The sequence below is a fragment of the Chroicocephalus ridibundus genome, chromosome 1 (genome assembly GCF_963924245.1).
Source record: "Chroicocephalus ridibundus chromosome 1, bChrRid1.1, whole genome shotgun sequence".
In the NCBI taxonomy this organism is placed as follows: domain Eukaryota; kingdom Metazoa; phylum Chordata; class Aves; order Charadriiformes; family Laridae; genus Chroicocephalus; species Chroicocephalus ridibundus.
Genome location: NC_086284.1, coordinates 22390160 through 22412078, shown reverse-complemented (window position 1 = coordinate 22412078; position 21919 = coordinate 22390160). Strand labels below are relative to the sequence as shown.

Below are 21919 nucleotides of genomic sequence, written 5' to 3'. Positions count from 1 at the left end.
TCATGTTTTTGTAATATCTGTTTTACTACTGTTTACTTCCTGATTCTTACAGATAGCTTAAGAATCAGCATTTTAGCAAAACTGGTAGCATTTGCATCAGACCATTTGCACTGTGAAAGACCACCTAAATTAACTCCATGAACTACTAGCAATAATTAAAATTAGAGTTTTAATTGTAACATAATTTTAATATAATCACTAGTTAAAATTACAGTATGCACACCATTAGTTAGACATCTACAGAATAGGAATGAAGTTATTAAATTAAAGCTATCATTTTAAGGCATTATGTTTTCTGAACTGTTAGTATCATAGTAGCAATGTACCATCGTCCATTACAAAAGAAATGCACTTTCTGGGTGCTCTGGTGAGCAAGTAACGTATTAAACCAATCTAATATTTAACAAATGTGAACTATGCTTCTGTTTTCACCCCATGCCAAAAGCTCAGGCTAGGACACTCTACAGAAGCATGGAACTCATTTATTTTCTGCAAGGGAGAATTCACATCTCCTTCACATTCCACCTCCCTGTGACTCACAGTTAACCCTAGTTATTTCCCCTTGTTTGTTCCACAACTGTTTTATACTGTCCTGCTCCTCCCCTCAGTAAACCCACCTTCTCTCCGCAGCCAGTAGCAGTTTTCAGCTCCTCACGTGGGGCAGCAAAGGAGCATGCTCAATAGAAAGAGACCAAAAACATGGAGGGATCAACTTTGCAGTTCCCAACACAAGTCAAGTGTGCTCCTACTGCTGTTGGACTTAGAAGAAAGAATATATACATTGGTGAGTGTATATTTGCTCTACTTGGGCCTCTCCTGCTGCCAGTACAAGCCCTGCTTTTAATTCCCTAATGGAGCCCAGGACCTTTAACCATATTATTGTTACAGGTTTTTGACATTTCTGAGCTTAGGGCACCTTCTCTAGTTCCCATGTGAGTTGCAGGAGAGGGAGGAGAATCACTGTCCCTTATTTGTGGAGGCTGCAAGTACTGGGCCTAAAAATTCTTATGCTATTACACAAAAGTGAAACTTTGCTCTTTTAAAAAAAATCATATTTTCTTCCCTTGACTTACACTTCTGAGAATTTAATTCTTTGTATTTTCTGTTCTTCTTGTGAACCTCTCTCTTTATCCACTTTTGAACTATTCAGTTTGGACTCGTCAGTGTGTCTGGTCACCACAATGGGGAAGATGGCTGCTGTCATACTCTAATCAAATAACCAATGCAGAGCTACGCGGCTTTGTCACTAATATATGGACGATAATAATATAGTTCAGATTTTATTGCCATGGACCCCTTGTTTTGTTCACCAACAGAACTTAAAGGCCCTGTAATTGCTATTATGACAGCTGTGATTAGCTCTGAACCCCCTGTAATAACACCTCCTGAACAGTTTAATGGAGCTTTTAATTCTGCTGAATCAATTTGTCTGTCTGTAATGGCTTTTCTCTCTAATGGTCTATTACTTAAGACAACTTAAGGTATAAATACACATCTCAGGAGGTCAAAGAATATTAAAATAACTGGTAGGTACTTCCAAATGGGACTCATGGCGAACTTGTTCTGAAAACCATGTTTCCAAAGCCCAGGAGACATTAGTTTTGTGTTCTAGGAACATAATTTTATTTCTTTGAAGTAAAAACTTGAGTACACAAAATAAGTATACGTTGATTGCTTCAGTTACGCTTTGGCTAGAAAAAGGTCTTTGTGTTTTGAACACGTGCTAAGTCATGCCATTTTGAAGTAGTCTTCAAAGGAGCAAAGTTTGTACTTGCTAAAACCATAGAATTGCTTTCTACACAAGGTACGAGCAGCGGGACTGGCAGGGCATCCCACACCCATCTGTCCCACTTCCTTCGACCTTTCTATGGCCCAGTTATGGCCCCTTTGCTCCACCTGCATTTCCCAGCTACTGGCAGGTCTTGGGTTACGTGGATGGTGCTCAGGTTGGGAAGTCAAGGAGATGCTAGTTTGGTTTTCCACCTGCTATCCATTGAGTGGTCTTTGTGAAGCCTTTAGGAATTTATACTTTTGAGATCTCTGTCTCCTTGTTGAATGTATTTGGAATTAGCAAAAAGCTAGTGAGGGCGATAGGTGTACAAAGTGATTATGTACGTCTTTTATCTTAGTTTTTTCTTGGAAACTAGAAGAAATGATAGCCAAACAAAGGTTCAAAAGATATCCAAAGGTTCACTGAACTTCACCAGTAACTATGAAATGTTTATTCTGGGAACAGATGTATTAATTTTCAACTTTATTTTTTTCAGAAAGCCAGAAACACGAAAAAGCTTGCAAGTATTTTTCAGCTATTTAAAAAGTACAGTAATATAATCTTTGATAACAAGTAAGCATTTGAAATGTTAACTTTTGTTTCTTTTCAGGAATATAAGCATGATTAGAGAGCAATACGCAGATGAGTAGGAACTACACAGAATTAGAAAAAATGAGTAACGCAGCATGCCATCAGGAACAGAAGATATTGTAGAGCAGCTTAATGAATTATGTTGATATTGTAATGTCACATTTTTGCACAATTATTTTAAGTTTTTCTATGAAAACCAAGGACAGCCAAAATATGTTTTTAATTGAGAATTCAAGAAGGAAGTATTTTTAAGAATAGTTAAGGCCTTGCTTAATTTGAAAAAAAGTATGGAACTAGTTTCAAATTTAAACTTTAGTTTGGAATTCATATGTGCCCTTGTCAAAAAACAGAGAGCAATGGGTTTTGATGTATTCTAGTGCTATCCCTGGCCAAAGTGCAATGGGGTCTTTGCATCCTCAAAGGGGGCTGTGAATCCCAAGGCCCAGACTCTCTCACAGGTGTTTCATCAGGAGCTCCCATGGGGGTACCTGAACACCTTTGATTACACGGCCATAGGGGTCTACCCTTCTTAATGGTAGGGTAGGACCTTGGCCTTTACCCAGACCTTCGCCTTGTCCCACCCCAGGGCAGGTATGGTGGGGAGGCCTCCGTCCTGGCAAAGGCAGACCTCCTGCCCCTCATCCTGCAGGTGACCACCCTCATGGTGCAGCCCGAGGATGGACACGCAGGGCCTGCCTTCCCACGGGGGACAAACCAGCGCTGCCGGCACCTCGAGTTCATCGGGAAGACTCTGCTGATGCTGTGAGAGGAAGTGTCATGGCCGAGCCCCCGCAGCCTGTGGAGGTTGAGGAGGGGAAGGAGGCGAGCTGGCACTTGGCCCAGGTGAGAGCTGCCGGTAGGTAAGGGCCGGGGAGACCTCTCCGTGTCCGTGCAGGTGGGGGAGAAGGCACCTGGAGCCTGCGGGCGACGGGAGCCCGGTGTCGCCCGGCCGGGGCTCGCCGCGCCGCCTGGGGGCGGGCTCTCTTCCCGTCGAGGAGCGGCCGCTGAGGGGCGCGGCGCAGAGCCAATGGGAGCGCTCGTAACAATAGCCAATGGGGGCGTCCGTGACATGGCGGGAGCCGCGGGTTGGGGGCGGGCGCGCAGCGAGGCGGGGGCGGCATTAGCGGCAGTGCCGGCCCCTTGTCCCGCATCGCCCGGTCCCGGCCCCTGCAGGCATGGAGCCCTCGCAGGTTGCTATCATCGGCAGGTAAAGTTCCCTCTCCCGGAGAGGAGGTGCCGGCCAGGCTCGGCCCCCAGGGGCTCTGGGAGCCTGGGGACGTGCGAATGGTCCCGGGCGCCGTCCCGGCGAGGCCCGGCCTGCGGGCAGGCGGGTTTGCCGCCTCGGCCCTCCCCACCGCTGCAGGCGTCGGGCGCCGCGGCGAGGTGCTAACTCGGGGCGGCCGGTGGGTCTCGGCGTGTGGGAGAGCCGGGCTGGGGCGGGGGAGCGGTGCGAGACAGGGCCGGCTGGCTGCGAGTCCGGGATCTGGGAGCCCGGCAGGAGACGCACCGGTTTGGCTCGTTAGAAAGACTGTCTCTGTCTCTGCTTAAAAGTGTCCTTAGAAAGAGTGTCGTTGCTTAAGTCCCTGACAGCTCTGTGCTACTTTAAAAAAAATACAACCCAAAACGAACAACAAACAAGCATTTGCAGCATCTCTACTCGAAGTTGGTCTTCCTTCAGGTCTGAAAGGCTGCTGCCCTCTTCCATTGCTGTTTTGTGTGGGGGTAAGTGCAAGAGGAGTGGGGAAGTCTGAGCATGGCTTTAAGATCCTGCTCGTCAACTATGTCAAGAAACTCCTAAGTTTCTGTTGGGCACTCCTGCAGTAATACCATCTTGCCGCAAGGTACAGCGGTATTTCAAACTTGTGTGGGAATGGCTTGTTTCCTCCTCTTCTTGAGCTAAAACTGAAGTTCTCTAGTTGAACAATAATCTGGTGCAGAGGGGAAAAAAACTGCCCGACAGTAATAGCCCCCTACTCACTTCTGTAACTCTGTGTTAAAAGCACGGACTGCAACAAACTGTTACAGAGGCTGCTTGAGGTCTCGGAACACGTGTCTGGGTACTGTCATGTGATGGTGACAAAGCTGGCTCTTGCTGGTGGCGCTCGGGGAGCTTTTGTTCGCTGTAGGTGTGCGAAGGGCCGGGAGAGCTGGACATCTTTTGTACGCTCTCTGGTTCAAAAGAAAAACAAACCCACAATCCTAAAAACCTGTATAGAAATAATAATAATAATAAAAAAGTATCTTTTGGTCAAACATTGCTTTAAGGAAACTTAATTTAAAAGTGCAATTTGAAAGAGATGATGCTAACTTATAAAGATACTGGTAACTCTGATACGCTTGTTTGAGTGATCCAAATGCTTTTATTTTAGAAATACATGTTACTCAGGAGGCTACAGTAGCTAACGAACCTTGACCCATAGCTTACCTTTTCCACAAATGTGCTTGTTCTGTGGCTTGCTTGAGAACTTCTGAGGTCTGGGCTTGCTACAGTGAAGTTGTATGTGTGTGTTTTGTTTTATACACTAAATACAAAGTTTCACTATTCTTTTTATTTTATTTTCTTTCGTCACAGTTATTTCCACTGATTCCTGCTGTTTCCTGAAGCTTCCTGGTTTTGTTCCTTTTTTTCATATTTAAACCAAAGGCTGAGCATGTTCTTGTTTTCTCTTCCTTCTTTTCTCATCTGCCCTATTGCTTTATATCTGACTTTTTACTCCCCTTTTAGTCCTTTATTGGTGCCCCAGTGGCCTTGCATTTTCCAGTTGCTAGAGATTGCTTAAGTTTAATACTACACATACAGTGGTCTTGGAGGTTTCAGGAAATGCATGTAATTATCAACTCCCCTCCACCGTAGCAGTCATGGATATGGAGTTGTGCTCCTGTCTTTGTTAAGGAGATACTTAATTTTTTCGTGATCTCAGGTTGTTTAAGACTACTACCCTGCTCCTCAGCGCTTTAGTTTGAAGTGACTGATGCCTACTATAAATCTTATTAAGTTGAAACCTGCATTGCTTTAAGAGACGTGATAAAATCGTCAGTTACTGCAAGTTTCCTCTGTGCATTTCTAATCAATGTGATTTCACTAAAAGATGTAGGCAGACTGCTCCTGCATGCCTTCAGCATGGTAGGGTGCCTTATCTAAAAATAAGGTTAGTGCTAGAGGTCAGTAGGTGGAAAAGCAGTATCAAACCCACAGTTAGTGTTGGTTTGTTTTTTTTTTTCTTTTCACATTCTCATGGTACTTCCTGAATTGTAGAGGACTTTGGTAGCTGGGCCTTAGGTTTTCTGATCATCTCTGAAGCAAGATCCTGAACTCTTGGACCAATGGGCTGGTGTCTGTCTTTAGACTGTGGACGGAACAGATGAGTGTTAAAAATAATTAAAAACCCTCCAACTCTTTATTGTAATTCTGTGCACCAACTCCAGGTTAAGATTGCAGCTGACAAAACTGTTGATACTTGAGTCCGGTGTCCCAAAGTCCCTGCTGTTCTGAATTCTGCTGTCCTTTTTCTGCTTTGTCTTTTTCTTCCTCATTATCTTTCTTCCAGCTCTCAGAGAAGCTGCTACGCAGCTAGCAAAGGGTATTTCTCTGTTAGAGATTTGTTTCTTATCAATATGTAACAGATCTTTTCATGAAATTTTGAAGAGTCCCAGCTCTGTTTTCCTTCTTGTAATGCTTGTCAGATCCCCTTCCCCAACATAAATGCTTCTTTATTAATTGTCTGATATTTATTTTCTTTTCAGTGGACTCATTGGTCGCAGCTGGGCCATGGTGTTTGCTGCCGGAGGCTTTAAAGTGAAACTTTATGATATTGCACAAGAACAGCTAACAAGTGCACTGGAAAACATTCGGTAGGTCACCAGACTTGAAATGACCAGGACTGTAATGAAACTGTGGGATTTCTGTAATCATGAATGAACAGTCACATCTTACTATTTAAGGGAACATAGTTTTAAGCTTGGAAGAAGGCTTTAGCTTAGAAGTACAGGATGAAGTACAGATTCTGTCAAGATCAGAAGAACTCTGCTCTCAACACCACTTCTGAAGAGCACTTTAATTCTTAAGTAATGATTTAAGAGCTTAAGTTTAGATCCAAATTCTTGAAATGATGTTTACCATGATTATGTTATCTATAGGCTGAGCTTAAAATACATGAAAATAAGAGTTTTTGCATAGAAAGACAACAGACTTTCAAAATGAATGTAAGCTAATATGGGCTGCTGAGGAGCCCTGCTACAATTGTTAATATCATATAACTAGAATTTCTTAAATTCTTAATATTTTTTTGAGTTCTAGAAGAACAGATTGTTAGTTCCACTAATGAAGCAACAACTGATCACTTATACTAGAGGCTGGGAAGCATCTTTAGGAAGAGTAAGTTTGAGAATGTAAACACTGGAACTATTGCACTGGTTCAAACCACCAGTCCTTCAGAGCTTTGCTGTGTTGCCGTGTGGCATTATGGCTAAAGCCACATGCTTTTGGTGTGTGACAAGTTCAAGTCCTGTCTATCTGCTCCCCTCCCCCAACCTTCAGTGCCTAGAAGTTCCTTGTGTATTCAGTAACTCTAACTAGATTTCTTCCAAGTATTTCTCTAACCTTGCCTTGAACGTGCGTAAATCCTTTTGCAGCCTTCTTGCCAAAGGACTTTGTGTTCTGCAGGTTTACAGCTCACTGTGTGAAGAGCTATTCCCTTTTGCTTGTTCTCAACCTGTCTCCTCAGTTGCTTTGTTTGGCCCCTAGTTCTTATGTTAGAAGTGACAGTGGCTGGTTGGTTCTATTCACCCTTTTCTTTCTGGACCTGAAATATAGCTTTTTATATGCCTTGGAGGGAGTGAGTGTATTTATAGAGTGGTCTGGTAAACAAACTTACGTTGCTGTATCAGCATTTAATTCTAATATGTAGGTTGTTTCATGATCAGCATCTCAACCTAAATGCATCAGTCCTCCCTTCGTGATGACCCTTCTTGGGTCCAGTCCTCTTCAATATATTCATCAATGACCTGGATGAGGGGAGAGTGTACCCTCAGCAAGTTTGCTGATGACACAAAGCTGGGGGGGTGGCTGACACACCAGAGGACTGTGCTGCCATACAGAGAGACATAGACAGGCTGGAGAGTTGAGCAAAGAGGAACCTTATGAAATTCAACAAGGGCAAGTGTAGGGTGCTGCACCTGGGGAGGAATAACCCCATGCACCAGTACAGGTTGGGGGCTGACCTGCTGGAGAGCAGCTCAGCTGAAAGAGACCTGGGAGTCCTGGTGGACAACAGGATGACCATGAGCCAACAATGTGCCCTTGTGGCCAAGAAGGCCAAGGGCATCCTGGGGTGCATCAAGAAGAGTGTGGCCAGCAGGTCGAGGGAGGTCATCCTCCCCCTCTACTCTGCCCTGGTGAGGCTGCACCTCGAGTACTGTGTCCAGTTCTGGGCTCCCCGGTTCAAGAGGGACAGGGAACTGCTGGAGAAGGTGGCAGCAGAGAGCTACCAAGATGATTAGGGGACTGGAACACCTCTCTGATGAAGAAAGGCTGAGGGATTTGGGTCTCTTCAGGCTGGAAAAAAGACAGCTGAGGGGGCATCTTATCAACACTTATAAATACTTAAAGGGTGGGTGTCAGGAGGATGGGGCCAGGCTCTTTTCAGTGGTGCCTGGCAACAGGACAAGAGCTAATGGGCACAAACTTGAGCATAGGAAGTTCCACCTAAACATGAGGAGGAACTTCTTTACTTTGAGGGTGGCAGAGCACTGGAACAGGCAGCCCAGAGGGGTGGTGGAGTCTCCAACTCATTCAAAACCTGCCTGGACGCGTTCCTGTGCAACCTGCGCTGGGTGACTCTGCTCTGGCAGGGGGGTTGGACTAGATGATCTCCAGAGGTCCCTTCCAACCCTATGATTCTATGCCTTGGAGTGAAATATGTCAGCTGCTGTGTGTCAGCTGCTATGGGGAGTAAGCTGCACCTAAAAAAGGTTGTGGCATGTTGTGTCCTGCTTGCTTTTTGTAACAAGGCTTACAGGAAGGAGGAGTGACTTCAGGAGCCCCTTGTAGGTCAGTTCAGTTGTTGGAGTTTAGAAGTTAAAGGGTATGTGATATCTAGTGAGATTTGCTAAAAATGGCTTGATAATGAAAGGGGAGAATCTGTCTCCTACAATTTTTTAATTTATTATCTTTTATTTCCCCAAACCTTTCTTTCCAGGCAGGTGTTAGTCAGGCTGAACATCTCTGTTGCTACAGCTAGATGACAGACACTTGGTTTTTGCAGAATTGCTGCCGTAGTGATAGCCATGATGAGATTCCGGATTATTGTGGAGGGGGAAATTTTGCAGTCTACATTACTAAAGAGAGCACTCGCATCTAATTTTTTCTTTTTCTAATAGTGAAATGGGGACTTTAGGCTTCTAAGGTTTTTGGCTTGGAAAAGTGAAACATAAAATGTCGGTGTAATTAGGTAGAGTGCTATTTGGTTGTGTCTGTGCTGTCCTGTGCCTGCATGTGCTGCCCCATAGGAGTTCAAGTCAGGTTTTGCCTTTTACATAAGGTGTTCCTAACTCAACTTATAATTAACTTGTGTATCTTGGCTGTTGTAACATCTTAGTTAAAAAGCCTAGTTTCAGGTCAGTGTACTTTTTGTGATAAGAATACAAGCTATGCAGTTTCTTCAACCAGTATTTTAATGATTGTACTTATCAAAATATGGTTAAACTTGAACTTCTTTGCACTGATTTTATAGCACACAGCCTGCAGTAAATCCCTTTGAGTTACTGATATGATGCTTGTGTAAGGGCTGGAGCTTGAGAAGGTAACGAGGGCTCACAGTAGAGAGCAACTGACAAAGCCATCTGGTGGCTACTTCTCTGGACTTGCTGAGACTTGCTTTCCTTTTTCTCTGCAAGTGGCTAGTGCTTTTAGGGAAGTTTTTAGGCTTAGGGTTTGGTGGGTTTTTTTGTTTGTTTTGTTTTAGTATTGAAAAGTATTTGTTCCACTGTAGTCTGCAGTCCATGAACTTCTAGTTTATGGAGATGCTCTGCATATTAAGGAGAAACTGGAGTGTACAGGGGACTGTAGTTTCCTTATTCTAAACAAAAGAAAAACATGATTTGAGTAGGAAACAACATTCGCTTTACTTCTAAAAGGAGATGATACTCCTTTCGTGACACAAATTATACGTAAGTATTTATTAACTATTTTATGTGATGGACTTTTAGTACATCGACTGGTAACTCACTGTTCTGAATTTATATAAAGGGCATCTCAGGGTTCATTAACCTAATGAATTCAGCTCTCACACTACAGTAGGTGGGCAGCAGGGCTGTGTAGTCCTGCAAGAGGACTGGAACAAGTCTGGATGGACCTACAATGATCAGGAGAGCCTGCGCGTATCTGCATGGAAGACCTGAAATGTACTCTGTAAATTTATTCAAAACACTTGGGTAAGGGTGAAAAAAAAAAAATAAGGTTACAGTGTGGAATTTGGATCTACTGAAACAAGTGGAAATACGTATCATGTTATCACAATACCAGTAGACCGGATACAGAAAGAAAAGGAGAGTGTGTCTACAAAAGCCTAACATGGTGTGATGGATTTCTATCTACCTACTTACCTGTTGACAGGCACGTGGCAGGCAGTGCCCTGGCACACAAAATGACTGCACATTGCATTGAACTGGATGTACCAGTGGCATTATTAACCAGTGTCTGCTCTAATGGAACAACGTTTTGTTCTGTTGAAGAAACAAACTAATGAACGGCTTTATGCCACACTTGAACTACTGAAGGCATGCTGCAGTAACCCGTCTTGGAAAATGTAACTCTTCATATCCAGTATGCTTTCTTCTGAGTCAGTGTGATTCTGGTTTGAATGCAAGGTTGATGAACTTTAAAATAATGAGAATTAGAAAAACAAGTAGTACTGTGTTCCTGAAAGTAATATTAAACCATATGATGCAGAAATGCTTTAGTGCATACCCCCCAAAAAAACTTTGATTCTTGTAATATGTAAAACACTTTTTCAAATATTTACTGTGCTACTGTTCTAAAGATAATTATGCTGCTGATAAAGATTCATTACAGTGGAAATGCTGTATTTTTTCCCCCTATGTAACCGATTCATGTTTTATGTGCAACAATTTTTGCATATATAATGAAAGACTATTGCAAGGGGAAAAAGTTTACTTGACTCTGAAGAGGACACTAAAGCTTGTATATTTGCACGTCCATTCTGTAAACCACAGGTGGTTTACAGATCAACAGAAGTAGGTGCTGGTTAAATACAATATTTGCATAGATACAAAACTATATCTCCTCCAGGACACAGGAGCAGGTAAATATATATTTTAATATATAAAAAACAAACAGTTGTATGTATAAAGGTTATAGCTAACTTCAGGAAAAAAAGCCTGTAGAAGATGTTGGGAAGTAATCTTTGCTAAATTATAAAGACAAGATTATTTTTAAAACTATGTGACTATATTTGACTGCACTAAACAGTAAAATTATTCTAAAGCTCTTTTCTATCTTCGGATCCTTCTTTTCTTCTCTTAGCCCCAGTAGAAAAATTTTCTGGGACAGGTTGAAGTTGTCTTTCTGAAGTGGTAGTTGTGTGTAGGGATATGGCCACATAAAATTACCATTGCTACTTTTATTTACATAGATACAAGTGAAATGCAATGCTAGTATCAAAACATAGAAATATTTGGTTGTGAGGAAAGCAACTTTGACCCTCTCTTTATTAAATAATAGAGACCTTCTCCCTTAAATTTAAATTAATTAAAATTTAATTAATTAAAATGAAAAGTTATTAGTGAGTTCTGTTCTTCCAGAATGGACTTCTACAGAACTTTGCCTTCTGAAAACTGATAATATGGTGCTCAGGCTGCATCGTACTGAATCTAAACTCAAAAGTGAGGCTGTTCAGTGAGAATTACTTGTATGTCAGCTTTATCTGACAATAGGTTGTTCTGCATGGTTCAAAGACATCGGGCCTTTAAAGAGTTGGAGCCAAGCAGTCTTGACATTGGAATATCACACTTCCTCTCTTCATTAAGTATTAATTTAACCATAAATTTTATTGTACTTAATACATAATGAAGTGCACAATTGCTATGAAAAACAAACAAGATGCAGGGGCTAGAAAAAAGCAGCATGTCCCCACTCACCCCTCGCCAAGTGGGGAGAAGTACTTTAAGAATTCTGTACTGTTGTGAATGGGAATCTGGAACTTGTAATGAAGTGCCCGATGTATGGCAGGTTGCAAGGCCAAAGTAGTAAACCATATCTGTGACTTCATTATAGCCAAAATTTTGAACGACGCTTCCCCCTGTAACTCAAGTTCATCATCTTTCTCGTTCCAGGAGGAGACTAGTCTCTAGACAAGACACCTCAAGGTGCACAACTTCTTGCTGTCTGGTGCCCTCTTATGCTTCGTTCATATGAAAAGGGGAATAGCTCACTGGATCGGTTTTGTAGCGTGAGGAGTACAGTGATGTAGGCTTTGCCCTCTTTTCCTAGCTCATGGCATGTTCCATGGATGTGTGGTTAGAAACTCTTTCCAACCTGGCTTCCTCTTCCAGTCTCTGGTCTGTATTGCTGTGTTGTATTGACCCTGTATTTGTATCAAGGGCAAAATGCAGCTTGGCTTAGGTCTTCCTTGATAGTTTTATATATCTCCTTCAAGGGGACACCTTCTAAGTAGGCAGTTCTTACCAAAGTATATTTTGGTCTTGAGTGCCTGACGCTGGCAAATCAAGCTTGTGCTAAATCATAGGATTGATTCTACCTTTCAATTTTATCTTGGCATACCTAATGAGTGGATTTATTCAGCTCACTGGATCTGGAGACAACACTGGAATTGATCTTCTAAGGGTAAGACATGACTTGTATTGAGTTGCAGACCTCACTCAGCTTTAACGATATCGGTGACTCTGCATTTACTGTGGAAAAACATAATGACTGTAACTGCATTTTCCTGTTACAAAGTCTTTGGTCTCGTTGCAGCATCCAGTTTGTGTAATGCCAGTATAGACATCCTGAGAGTGCCACGTCTGGAAAACAGTTTGTGTGTGTGATAACTTCAGAAGATCTCGGAACTTTGATTGACTTCTGTGTGTCACCGTGCTTTTATGCTGCATCCCAGCTCTTCTGTAGTCAAAGGCAGTTGTGTAACTGTCCCTCTTTAATACACTGCCGTCGCTGTGGATGGAGTGCATTTGACAGTGCTGGATCTCCCTTGTCTTGATAGGAACATACGTGCTTTTGTGGTTCTGCTTGTACAGCTGTTTCAAGAAGGTGAAATGTGTAACAGCTTTTCTGTGGTAGTATGTTGTGTGCTTACCTTTAGTCTGGGGAAAGCAGGAAGGTGGGAAGTGGTTGCTAACACTTTTAAATGACCAATTGAAACTCAATATTAGCAGCTTGCTATATGGCCATTTTATATATGGACAGTGAGCTGGTCCCAGTGTCAGGGGCTTTCAGTTGCCTACTTTGTGTGTCTCAGGCTAGATAGATGCGACTGGTAATTGTTGAGTGTTTCGTTGTGGTTTTTTTTTTTTTTGCCATGCCAAGTTCCCTCTCATATAGATTGTAGTCTGTTGCCATGACTGGTTAATGGCCCTAGTCTTTGACAGTAGTGGTTGGCTGAACTTGCGAAGAATAATATTGGTGGTGTCTTCTGCCCTCCTTTCTCCTTGCTGCTTTGGGTAGTTAGTTTGTGATTCAGTGGTCTTTAATCTTGCAAGTATTTTTTGGTTGCAACAATGTGTGCTGAATACTATGACTGCCCGATAGTTGCTGTGGATGAAGGTGAGGCCATGGGGTGTGGACAAGATGGGGTGAGTATTAGCATCACTTGCAAGGTTCTTCTGGAAAAACTTCTAGAATAAGATTTGTAACCATGAGCGTCCCAGGCAGTTTATGTGATCAGGAGTGTTGTTATTAATTGGGTGCCTCATCTTGAAGCAAATACCGTCTCAGTTTCCACAGTAGTGTTGACAGGGGCAGTCATGTGCAACAGTAAAACTCTGGAGGTAGACAAAGTGTGGGCTCTAAAAGGAAGTAATCTTTTCTTATGGATGTGAATTCTTCATTCTTCAAAGACCTTACGCATATGAGTCAAACTCTTCAAACAGTGCACATAATACAATTGCAAAGCAAAGTCCTATGGTGTGTTCTATGGATGTGGCTGCAATGACCTCAGTCTGTGGTCATCCTCAGGAGTGATCACCCTGAAGTCTAGGCTGCCTTGAATAAAAAGTCGTCCAGTAGAGGTCAGTGGTGTACTGCTGTATGTGTAAACCGGTCTGGTTTGTGCCCTAGCATATGATAAATACCAGGGGAAGCTCCCTTTCTTTGCCAGAAAAGTGTAGGCAATCTAATACCGCAGGGGAATAGAAAGAGAGTTTAGCGTTTGTAAGACTTAAAATTCATTTGTGGCACAAAACAGCCAAAATGTCAATAAATATATTGGTGAAGGAGGGCAAAAAACTTTTCTTGGGAGGGAAGGCCAAAATTCAAGTAATGCACAAATTGTATTTCCTATTCCATATTTTTAAATAACTATCCTAATTTAAATAAATAGCTAGCATGAAGATTGGTGATGTTAACAGGAAGATTTTGTTTAGGAGGAAAAATCAGTCCAGCCTTAAGTTCCAAAGTATGAAGATGGCAGTTTTGTGGATTAATTAAGAAATGGTGTTCTTGTGTACAGTGTAGTGAGTAATGGCTTATGATAGAGAAGCAGAAATGATAGGATGGTCATCATTGGCAGAGAAGGAAAGGTATGGAACAGGACACAGGTGCTGCAAACTTCTGTAAAAACTTATGGAAGAAAAATGAAAGTCAGATCTTTTAGTCTGTCACTCTAGCCCCTTTGAATCCCTCGGTTACCAGCCAAGGAGTGGAGTTTGAGGACCAGGGAGAATGAGACTAGTGTCGTATTGCACAGAAAGTGAACAAGAATTCCACCCTCTTCCTTAATGAAAGAAATAATTCTGATGTGGTCTCTTCAAACTTAAATTTTGCTTTTGTTTTTTAAAAGCACTATTCAGCCTATGAGCAAGAGGAGGATGCTGGATTTAGGGAAGTGGCACCTGGGAAATGAATGTTTGAATGGATAATTAAGACCTTTGGCCTCAAGTTGCACCAGGGGAGGTTTAGGATGGATGTTAGGAAAACTTTCTTCACTGAAAGGGTTATCAAGCATTGGAACAGGCTGCCCAGGGAAGTGGTTGAGGCACCATCCCTGGAGGTATTTAAAAGGTGTGTAGATGTGACACTTAGGGCCATGGTTTTGTGGTGTAGTTGGCAGTGTGCTGGAAGCCTTAAGTCTTGGGTGGAGCTCCTGCCTAGCAGGCTGTGCTGTACCCTGGCAACTTGGAAAATGGAGCTGAAGCTTCCCGTTTCCTATTCCTTACCACGCAGATTGTTCAAAGGCAGAAATCTGTGCTTTCCAGCTGTCCATTTGCGGTGTTTTTAAGAAACCAAATGGGGAACTCATCCAGAAACTTGATGGATTTCCTGCTTATTTCTGTGGTGCTGCTTGGAGGGGAGTGTTGGATCACTTTTTTCTGTCTGTCTTAAAGTGCTTTTAAACAAAACTTACCAGAAAAGAATTTCTGACTAGTGAGCCTAAATTAATATTTGAGAAAAGAGGCAGAAAGCTATTAATGGAACTCTTTTCATCAGTTTTGGACTGCATAAACTGGTAGGAATACTAATTTTGGCACCAAGTCTAAGGTACTCCAGGGAAGTAAACAGGACAGACCTGAGCAGTGTCTGAAAAGCATATGACTCAGCTTCGTTTTCCAGCTAAGAATGAACCAAACATTTTCAAAGCTCTGCAATGCCTAGCTGTTTATCCAGGTGTGCTCTGCCTAAGAGTCAAAAATCACTGTCCATGATCAGCTCTGACGAAAATAAAGAGGAAGTGTTAGAACTTGCAGTACAGAAACGATTATCTGGAGTTAATTGCTGAAGCAGCACATTGAAAGGTAGAAAGTTAATGCTTGTAGGAGTTACTGCTGTGTGTGCACATGGATTGTTGTTCTTGTTGCTTTTGTTCTTCTCAGTTAGAAATATGGGTGCATATTCTCATTTAGAAGGTGCACTGTCATCTTTACCAGCTTCAAACAGAGCCTCTGTTGGAATATCACCTACTCCCAAGTTACTGGAAATACTTTGATTCGTTGTACGAAGTCCACGGTGATCTGAAGGTGTTTGTTTCTTCCAACTGTTGTGCTAAACAAGGAGCAGAACTGCTCAAGGCATTTTTTGGCACCTAGGTGGCTACTGAGTGCTCCTTACCTTGACTTTTAGTGGGGTGGCTCCCAGGACAAGGTGTTGCTGCTCTGGATTTGTGTCAGAAAGATACATTAGGAAGGTGTTTTGTTTGCTGGGAAACAAATGTTCTCTTTTCCACTACTTTGAGTGGAAGAAAGGACATCCAAGTCACTTGCAGAGCAGCAGGTGTTTACGACCTCTCAATAAAGCCACAATAAAAGCGGTAAAGGCTATATTTGCTGTGTAACAGCTACATGGATGCTGAAGTAAAAGTCTGATTCTTTAGAAGTTAATGGTAGATTTAGTAAGGCAGTTCAAGCTAAAGATCCAAGAGCCCATTGAATCTCTGCTGAAATTTGACCTGTGTCTGTATATTTAAGTAGGAATTAGATTGTCTTTAAATAAATCCCTGCGAATTTTCTTCTTTGGTGACTTCAGAATACTATGATCTAAATGTCTTATTCTGAGCTATTTTCTCTTCGGGGCGGGGGGGGAATAGGTACTTCCATTACAAGACAAGATGGAGTGCATACTTTGATGCCTAAAAAAATCAGACAACACGCTGAGAACACTTAGTTCTCCCTTCTTTAAAAGAGAGCTCAAGATGACTGTCTCAGATGTGCATGTTGACAGGGTAGGTGAGATGAATCCCACTCATTTTGTTTAGGGAAATCTGGAGGAGGAAGCTTAATATTTTTATTTCATCTATGGACTCAATACTTGTTGACAGGAAAGAGCTCTAAATAAAAGGGTGGTTTGATAAAGTGCAAGTGCATTATCATATGTTGCTCAGCAGGTGGTCTGAAAGGAGTAGAGAGAAAAAGAGGCAGTATGATCTACATCCCTCTCCCTTTTCAATTAATTTAAAAATGCTGCATGAAAAATGTCGATGACACCTCCCACAACTTCATAAAGCAACTGAGAGCTGAGGTCCCATTGCTCCCTGTCTGGTGTGTTTGGGATTGCTGGTGGCTGCAGCACCATCATTGGCTGGGTTGAGGAAGTTTCTCCCCAGGGTATAAGCGCTGGAGCTGTATTAGAGAAGTGGTCTGGGGCTGACCAGCATTATTCCGATGCTGTGGCTGGCTGCCTGTCCTGCTTCATAAGGACTAATGAAGGTGTTTGGCAGCTGTAGATCGTGACAAGCATATGGGTTCCCATCTCCTCCCCATCTAGATAGAAAAATAAATCCACTGCTACTGTCTGGGTACATGGAGACGCCTGGGCAGGTGTATTGAGGACTGAGGTGTGGTGGGCAGTGGAGATCATCTGGGCCTGTATAAATAAGTTCTGCCCATTTAACATGTACTGGCCCATAAAGCCCCTAATGAAGACTGTCATGTGTACCCCAGTGCCACAGTCACTTAGGAAACACATGATGGATGATGGGTTATTTCTATATGCAGTTATATGATTTGTGCAGTACAAAAATACACTAACTTTTTCGAGGCAGTACAGCTTTTCCACCCTCCAACTGGGTGGCAAGTGCAATTTATTTATTATGTAAAAAGGCATCCAAAAAAGAAGCCAAAGTTTCAGAACTAGATTGGTATGGAGAAGAAAGGATTTGGGTTTTGATTTTTTATTTTTTTTTTTTTCCCCCTGCTGCTAATCACTAGCTCACTTTCCTCTTCAGGATGAGCAATTTTTGCTGAGTAAAAACCAAAGGGTCCGAGGAGTTCTTGCTTGAAGTAACTAACAGATTTAACTGTGATAATGGCTGTATCAAATAGCTTTATGTTGATTGCGATCAGATAGTTTAATCCCACTTAGTTTCTGTGGAAACTGCTCCTCTAAGTGACTTTTAACAGTCTTGAAAATTACTTGTTTGCTCTGGATTTATGAGGATTTAAAACTGTAGAGGCTTTTTCTGAGAAGGTGACATGTCCAGCCACAGCAGTAATGTGTACTTGAATGTTCAGTTCAAGCTCTGGACACCCAATTTAGTAACTACTCAAATTTTATGATACTCACTCTGTAGTCATTACCTCTGTTGGGGCATGGTTTTGGTGGTTGTTGTTGGTTTGGTTTTGGTTGGTTGTTTGTTTTTTTTTTTTTTTTTTCTTGGAAGGACTCCTGGCTGTGTAGTGTGTATTTGTTTATTTCTATACCATTAAACAGCGTTCCCACAGCTAGGCTTCATACCAAAAGCGCTGTTGTTTTGTAAAACTACATGAAGTACATTAAAGAGACCTCTGTTCACGTTAAATCTGAGTTGAAAAACTTTTGCTGATCTTGCACCAGTGAGGACAGGTTTGAGGTGGTAACAAACTTTTGTCTAGGAGTAGATCTTAGAGCTGTCTGTGCTTGAAGAGAAGAAGAATGTTATGTAAGGTGGAGAGAGCAAAGAGAAATGAGTGAATACATTATAACCTTTTATTTTTTGAGTATAAATATATGCAGTGGAATGGCAAATGGTATATTTTTGGGTTGTTAAGGAGCTTTTTAAAAAAATGAATGGTGGCTTAACAATAATAAAGTACTTAATTGTGTATGTTGTTTCTGTCAGCAAACAAATGAAAGAGCTGAAGGAGTCGGGATTCCTGAAAGGAACTTTGAGTGTGGAGCAGCAGTTGTCTCTCATTAGCGTCTGTGCAGACCTGAAGGCGGCAGTAGAGGGTGCTACTTTCATTCAGGTAAGCAAAGATTTGACAACTCCTAGCAAACGGTTTAGAAAGATCATCAAGACCTGTGCTGTGCAGTCGATGGGCAATGGAGAGTTCAACATCCTGACTGCATAAGGATGGTTGTGCTTGTTAAATTAATGTTTTTTTTCTAGCCTAGTATCACGACACGGGAGATAAAGCCTCTTTGCAGGATTTCCCTGCTCCAGAGTCTTTGCAAGTTTCTTCGCGTTATGTTGGAAGAGGCTGGTGGCTGGCTAAGCCAAGAGAGGATTGCCAACCTCCATGTGTAACAAAGACTGTACTGGTTAGAAAGACCAATATGAGGGGATGGGGGAGCAGGAGATTCTTGGGGGAGAGATCTCTTAGGGAGCACCACACATTCTAGTGCTGGGACTAAAACGTGTTTATTCCTCTCCAGGTACCTCAGGAAGGCAGGGAGTATGGTTACGCCCAGGGGTGACTTCTATTCTGACTGTGGGGGAGCACTGTAGCCAAAAGCAGCTATCTGACAGGGTGTTAGAATACTAAAAAAAATTCTGTGATTCTGTGTAAAAGCAGGGTTGATATATAGGGCTAGAATCTGTGCTGCTAAGTAAAACTGGGATGGGGAGCGAGTTGTATTAGCGACCCTGATAGTTCGTGGCTGCTTAACTATTAGTATGCTCACTGGTATGGGCATAGTTTAGGGAACAGGTGAATCAGGGACCATTTCTGGGTTAAAGTATGAATGAGTTTGCATTGGATTTGGCATCTTCTATGCTACATGGTCCCCCGGTAGTATTCCAGTGTTGTACCATCAACTGTCCTTACATGTATATGTGTTGCACTCAAGAGTTTACAATTTATACTGTTCCAGGCTGTAAATCCCACAATCTGCTTAGCTGCAACACATCCCTAACAATAAATTGAATTTAAAGGGAACAGATTTCCAGACCTTTTATTCCTCCCAAGTTGGTGAGGTGAAAGGGGAGAGAATGGGAGGCGGAGCAAAGCCTCACACAGGAGTCAAGGTGTGACTGCGCTGTGGATTTTTACAGTGGTATACTATTTTGTGTTCACTTGCTTTTCTCCAGATCATGAAACTATATGCTGTTATCCCAATATCTTACTCCTTCAACAGAAACGAGCTTAGAGCTTGTCAGTTCGTATTATTGTTTTCACATATGTATTGCTTATCTCTGCTGAGTTTAATCTGCGAGTGTATTGTCTAGTCACTCAGTCCTGTAAAGCACTTCCACAAATGTTTGTAATGACGATGACTGACTTAATATTACGAGCTAACTTTTGGGTCACTTATGAATGGATATAACAAAGGACACAGATACCTGTGAAACAGCACGGGACAGCATCTTTCACTGAGTAAGAACTAACTGTTCCTCCTACTGTCTGCTTACTGTCTCTTTACCAGTACTGTCCACGAAAGGACCTTTTATCTCACATGTGACCATGTACTGGTACTATTTTATGTTCCCTTAACCCTTTTGATCTCTCTTAATATGTAGTCATTAAGCATATGAATAAATAAAAAATAAGTAACTGCAGTATGCTCGTGGGTAACAAATTGTATGTGTGGAACACTGTTGGCAGTGTTCATATCAGCTCATCAGTTTCAAACCACAGCATCAAATTTTGGTTTGATGCAAAGTATTGACAATTACACAGCATAAGCGGGCAAATTATTTGAACCTATTGAATCTTATTTCAGCAACGAACAGACTGCTTTCTGGCTCACCCATATTAAACTTCAGAAACATCACCTAGTGCAGCTTTGAACCTGGAAGGACAAAATGGACTAATTGTAACTTATGAGTGCAAGTGGTCTGACTTTTAGTTACTTAAAAAATAAAACATCAGTTGCATTAATGTTAGTTGAATATAGAGGACTCTGTCTTCTTGCTTAATGATATAACCTACTGATTAACTTGTTAGAAGACTTCCATGAGAACTACATTTCTTTACCCTAGACTTCAGTTGGTTAAATCTTAACTTCTTTTCAAATTTGGCCTTTGTAGGGTAAGTCCACTTCATGCTTTAATTCCTTGATGTTTGCACTCCTTGAAGGAATTCTTCAGACAGTTGCCTTCTGTGGTGTTTTCATGGACATAACTTAAAACAAAGGGGATGAAGTAGTAAAAAGTGGAACTTCCTAAATGACATTAGTGAAGATATAAAAGTGGAAAAGATGAAAGAAACAATTAGGACTAAGTAAGAAGAAAATTCATAACAGTAATGTCATGAATCTGTAAAAACAAGGTATGCCTTGATGCATATTATTTGTTATGTTCCCTTTCCTGAGCATTTTTATGAAGTAACTTGTCTTGACTGGTGTGCTTTGCATCAACTTAGAAGGAAATCAGTCTGGCTTTTGCTCTAAAAGTGAATATTCACCCAGTTTTGCTTCTCTGAGCTTTTCTATGCTGCTTAGAGTAAGGGCATAACCTATAGCATTTTGGTGAATGTGCATTGCAAGGTTCTTGCATCACTAAAAGCTTCTGAAATAATGTTTCCATTAGCTGAAAACACCATGGAGACAAATTAATGGATACATTTGTACTATAATGTCCCTAGCATGGGACTATCATGGGTGAATTAAATGTTTCTTAATATTATGCTCTTAACTTTCCTGCATAAATACATGATGACTTTTGTCCTATTGGGCACTGAAGTTATTGGTACTTCTTCCACTATTAAGAACATGTTTGAGTGGATGTGCGTCTAGTTCCTCAATAATACAAGCTGAATAAAAATCAGTGCAGCATTTGTATGATCTCTTACCACAATGGTAGTAAGAGGAAAACACATATTTTTGAATGCTTTGCCTTGGAACAATTTACTAACAGAGTAATAAAGTTAACTAGCTCTCAGAGGAGGATAAGATGACTATTGGTAAGATCTTACTCTTGACCCCTGAGCTGCTGGGTATGATGGTGAGCTGTGAGGTCTGGCTGGGCTGGTTGAAGCCAGGCATGGAGGGTGGCTGAGAGGTGATCTCCAAACCCACCTCTTGTGCTGTGACATGGGACAGAGCAGACTGGCAAGGGCATGAAATTTAGCTTCTAACTTATACCTTGCGGTCTGAGGTATTTATCCTTCTTCCTTTTAAAGGAACTCTGCCTAAAAGCCTTAGAACAGTATCTTTTTCTTTTTTCTCCTCTCTTTTTAAAGAGAGGGTGTACCCTTCCCTCCCCCCCATTACACCTGCAAACTCTTTTGAACTGGTGTTAACAATGCTAATAGATCTTTAGCCTCTTCTCTTTTGGATCTTGCTGCCTCTTTTATCTCTCCCCGTGAGACTTAGAAAAACAGTGTTACCAGCTTAAAAACAACTTTTAAAAAGCCTGGTGGTGCCTCAGAATGGGAAACTTGGGAGTCTTAACGGTAGGTGTCTCGTGTCTTCTGTCATAAACATTTGTCATTGATTGTTTGATACCAGCTTCTACCTCTAGATTTTGTTTTACTTTCCTGATGGCTTTCAAGAACCATTTTACTTCTGGGAATTGAGGGAGTATCTGCAGAGAGCAGTGGGTGAAAATGTTTTCAGCTGCCCTGATCTCATAGGATATAAGAGCATCCTGGTTTGGAGGCTCTGTTAATGACATACCTCTGTAAATGCAAAGCTGCTGGAAGGCAGAGTATGCAAGCATTGCAGTAACATGG

The 21919-nt window shown here is 41.8% G+C and overlaps 1 protein-coding gene across 4 annotated transcripts in view; it reads left to right on the top strand.

The window, feature by feature from the left end:
• The first annotated feature begins 654 nt into the window (after positions 1-654).
• Positions 655-21919, top strand: part of CRYL1 (crystallin lambda 1) — a 63700-nt gene continuing 42435 nt past the window's right edge. The window contains exons 1-4 of one of the 4 annotated variants that reach the window (XM_063330955.1): positions 655-784; positions 3012-3205; positions 6107-6214; positions 18145-18271. In XM_063330955.1, the coding sequence (XP_063187025.1) occupies positions 6132-6214; positions 18145-18271 (210 nt within the window). In that variant the 5' untranslated portion in view covers positions 655-784; positions 3012-3205; positions 6107-6131. Of the gene's footprint in view, positions 785-3011; positions 3206-3425; positions 3690-3885; positions 4085-6106; positions 6215-18144; positions 18272-21919 lie in introns of those variants that run through there. The other 3 variants (XM_063330950.1, XM_063330962.1, XM_063330969.1) reach the window with 3 other exon arrangements.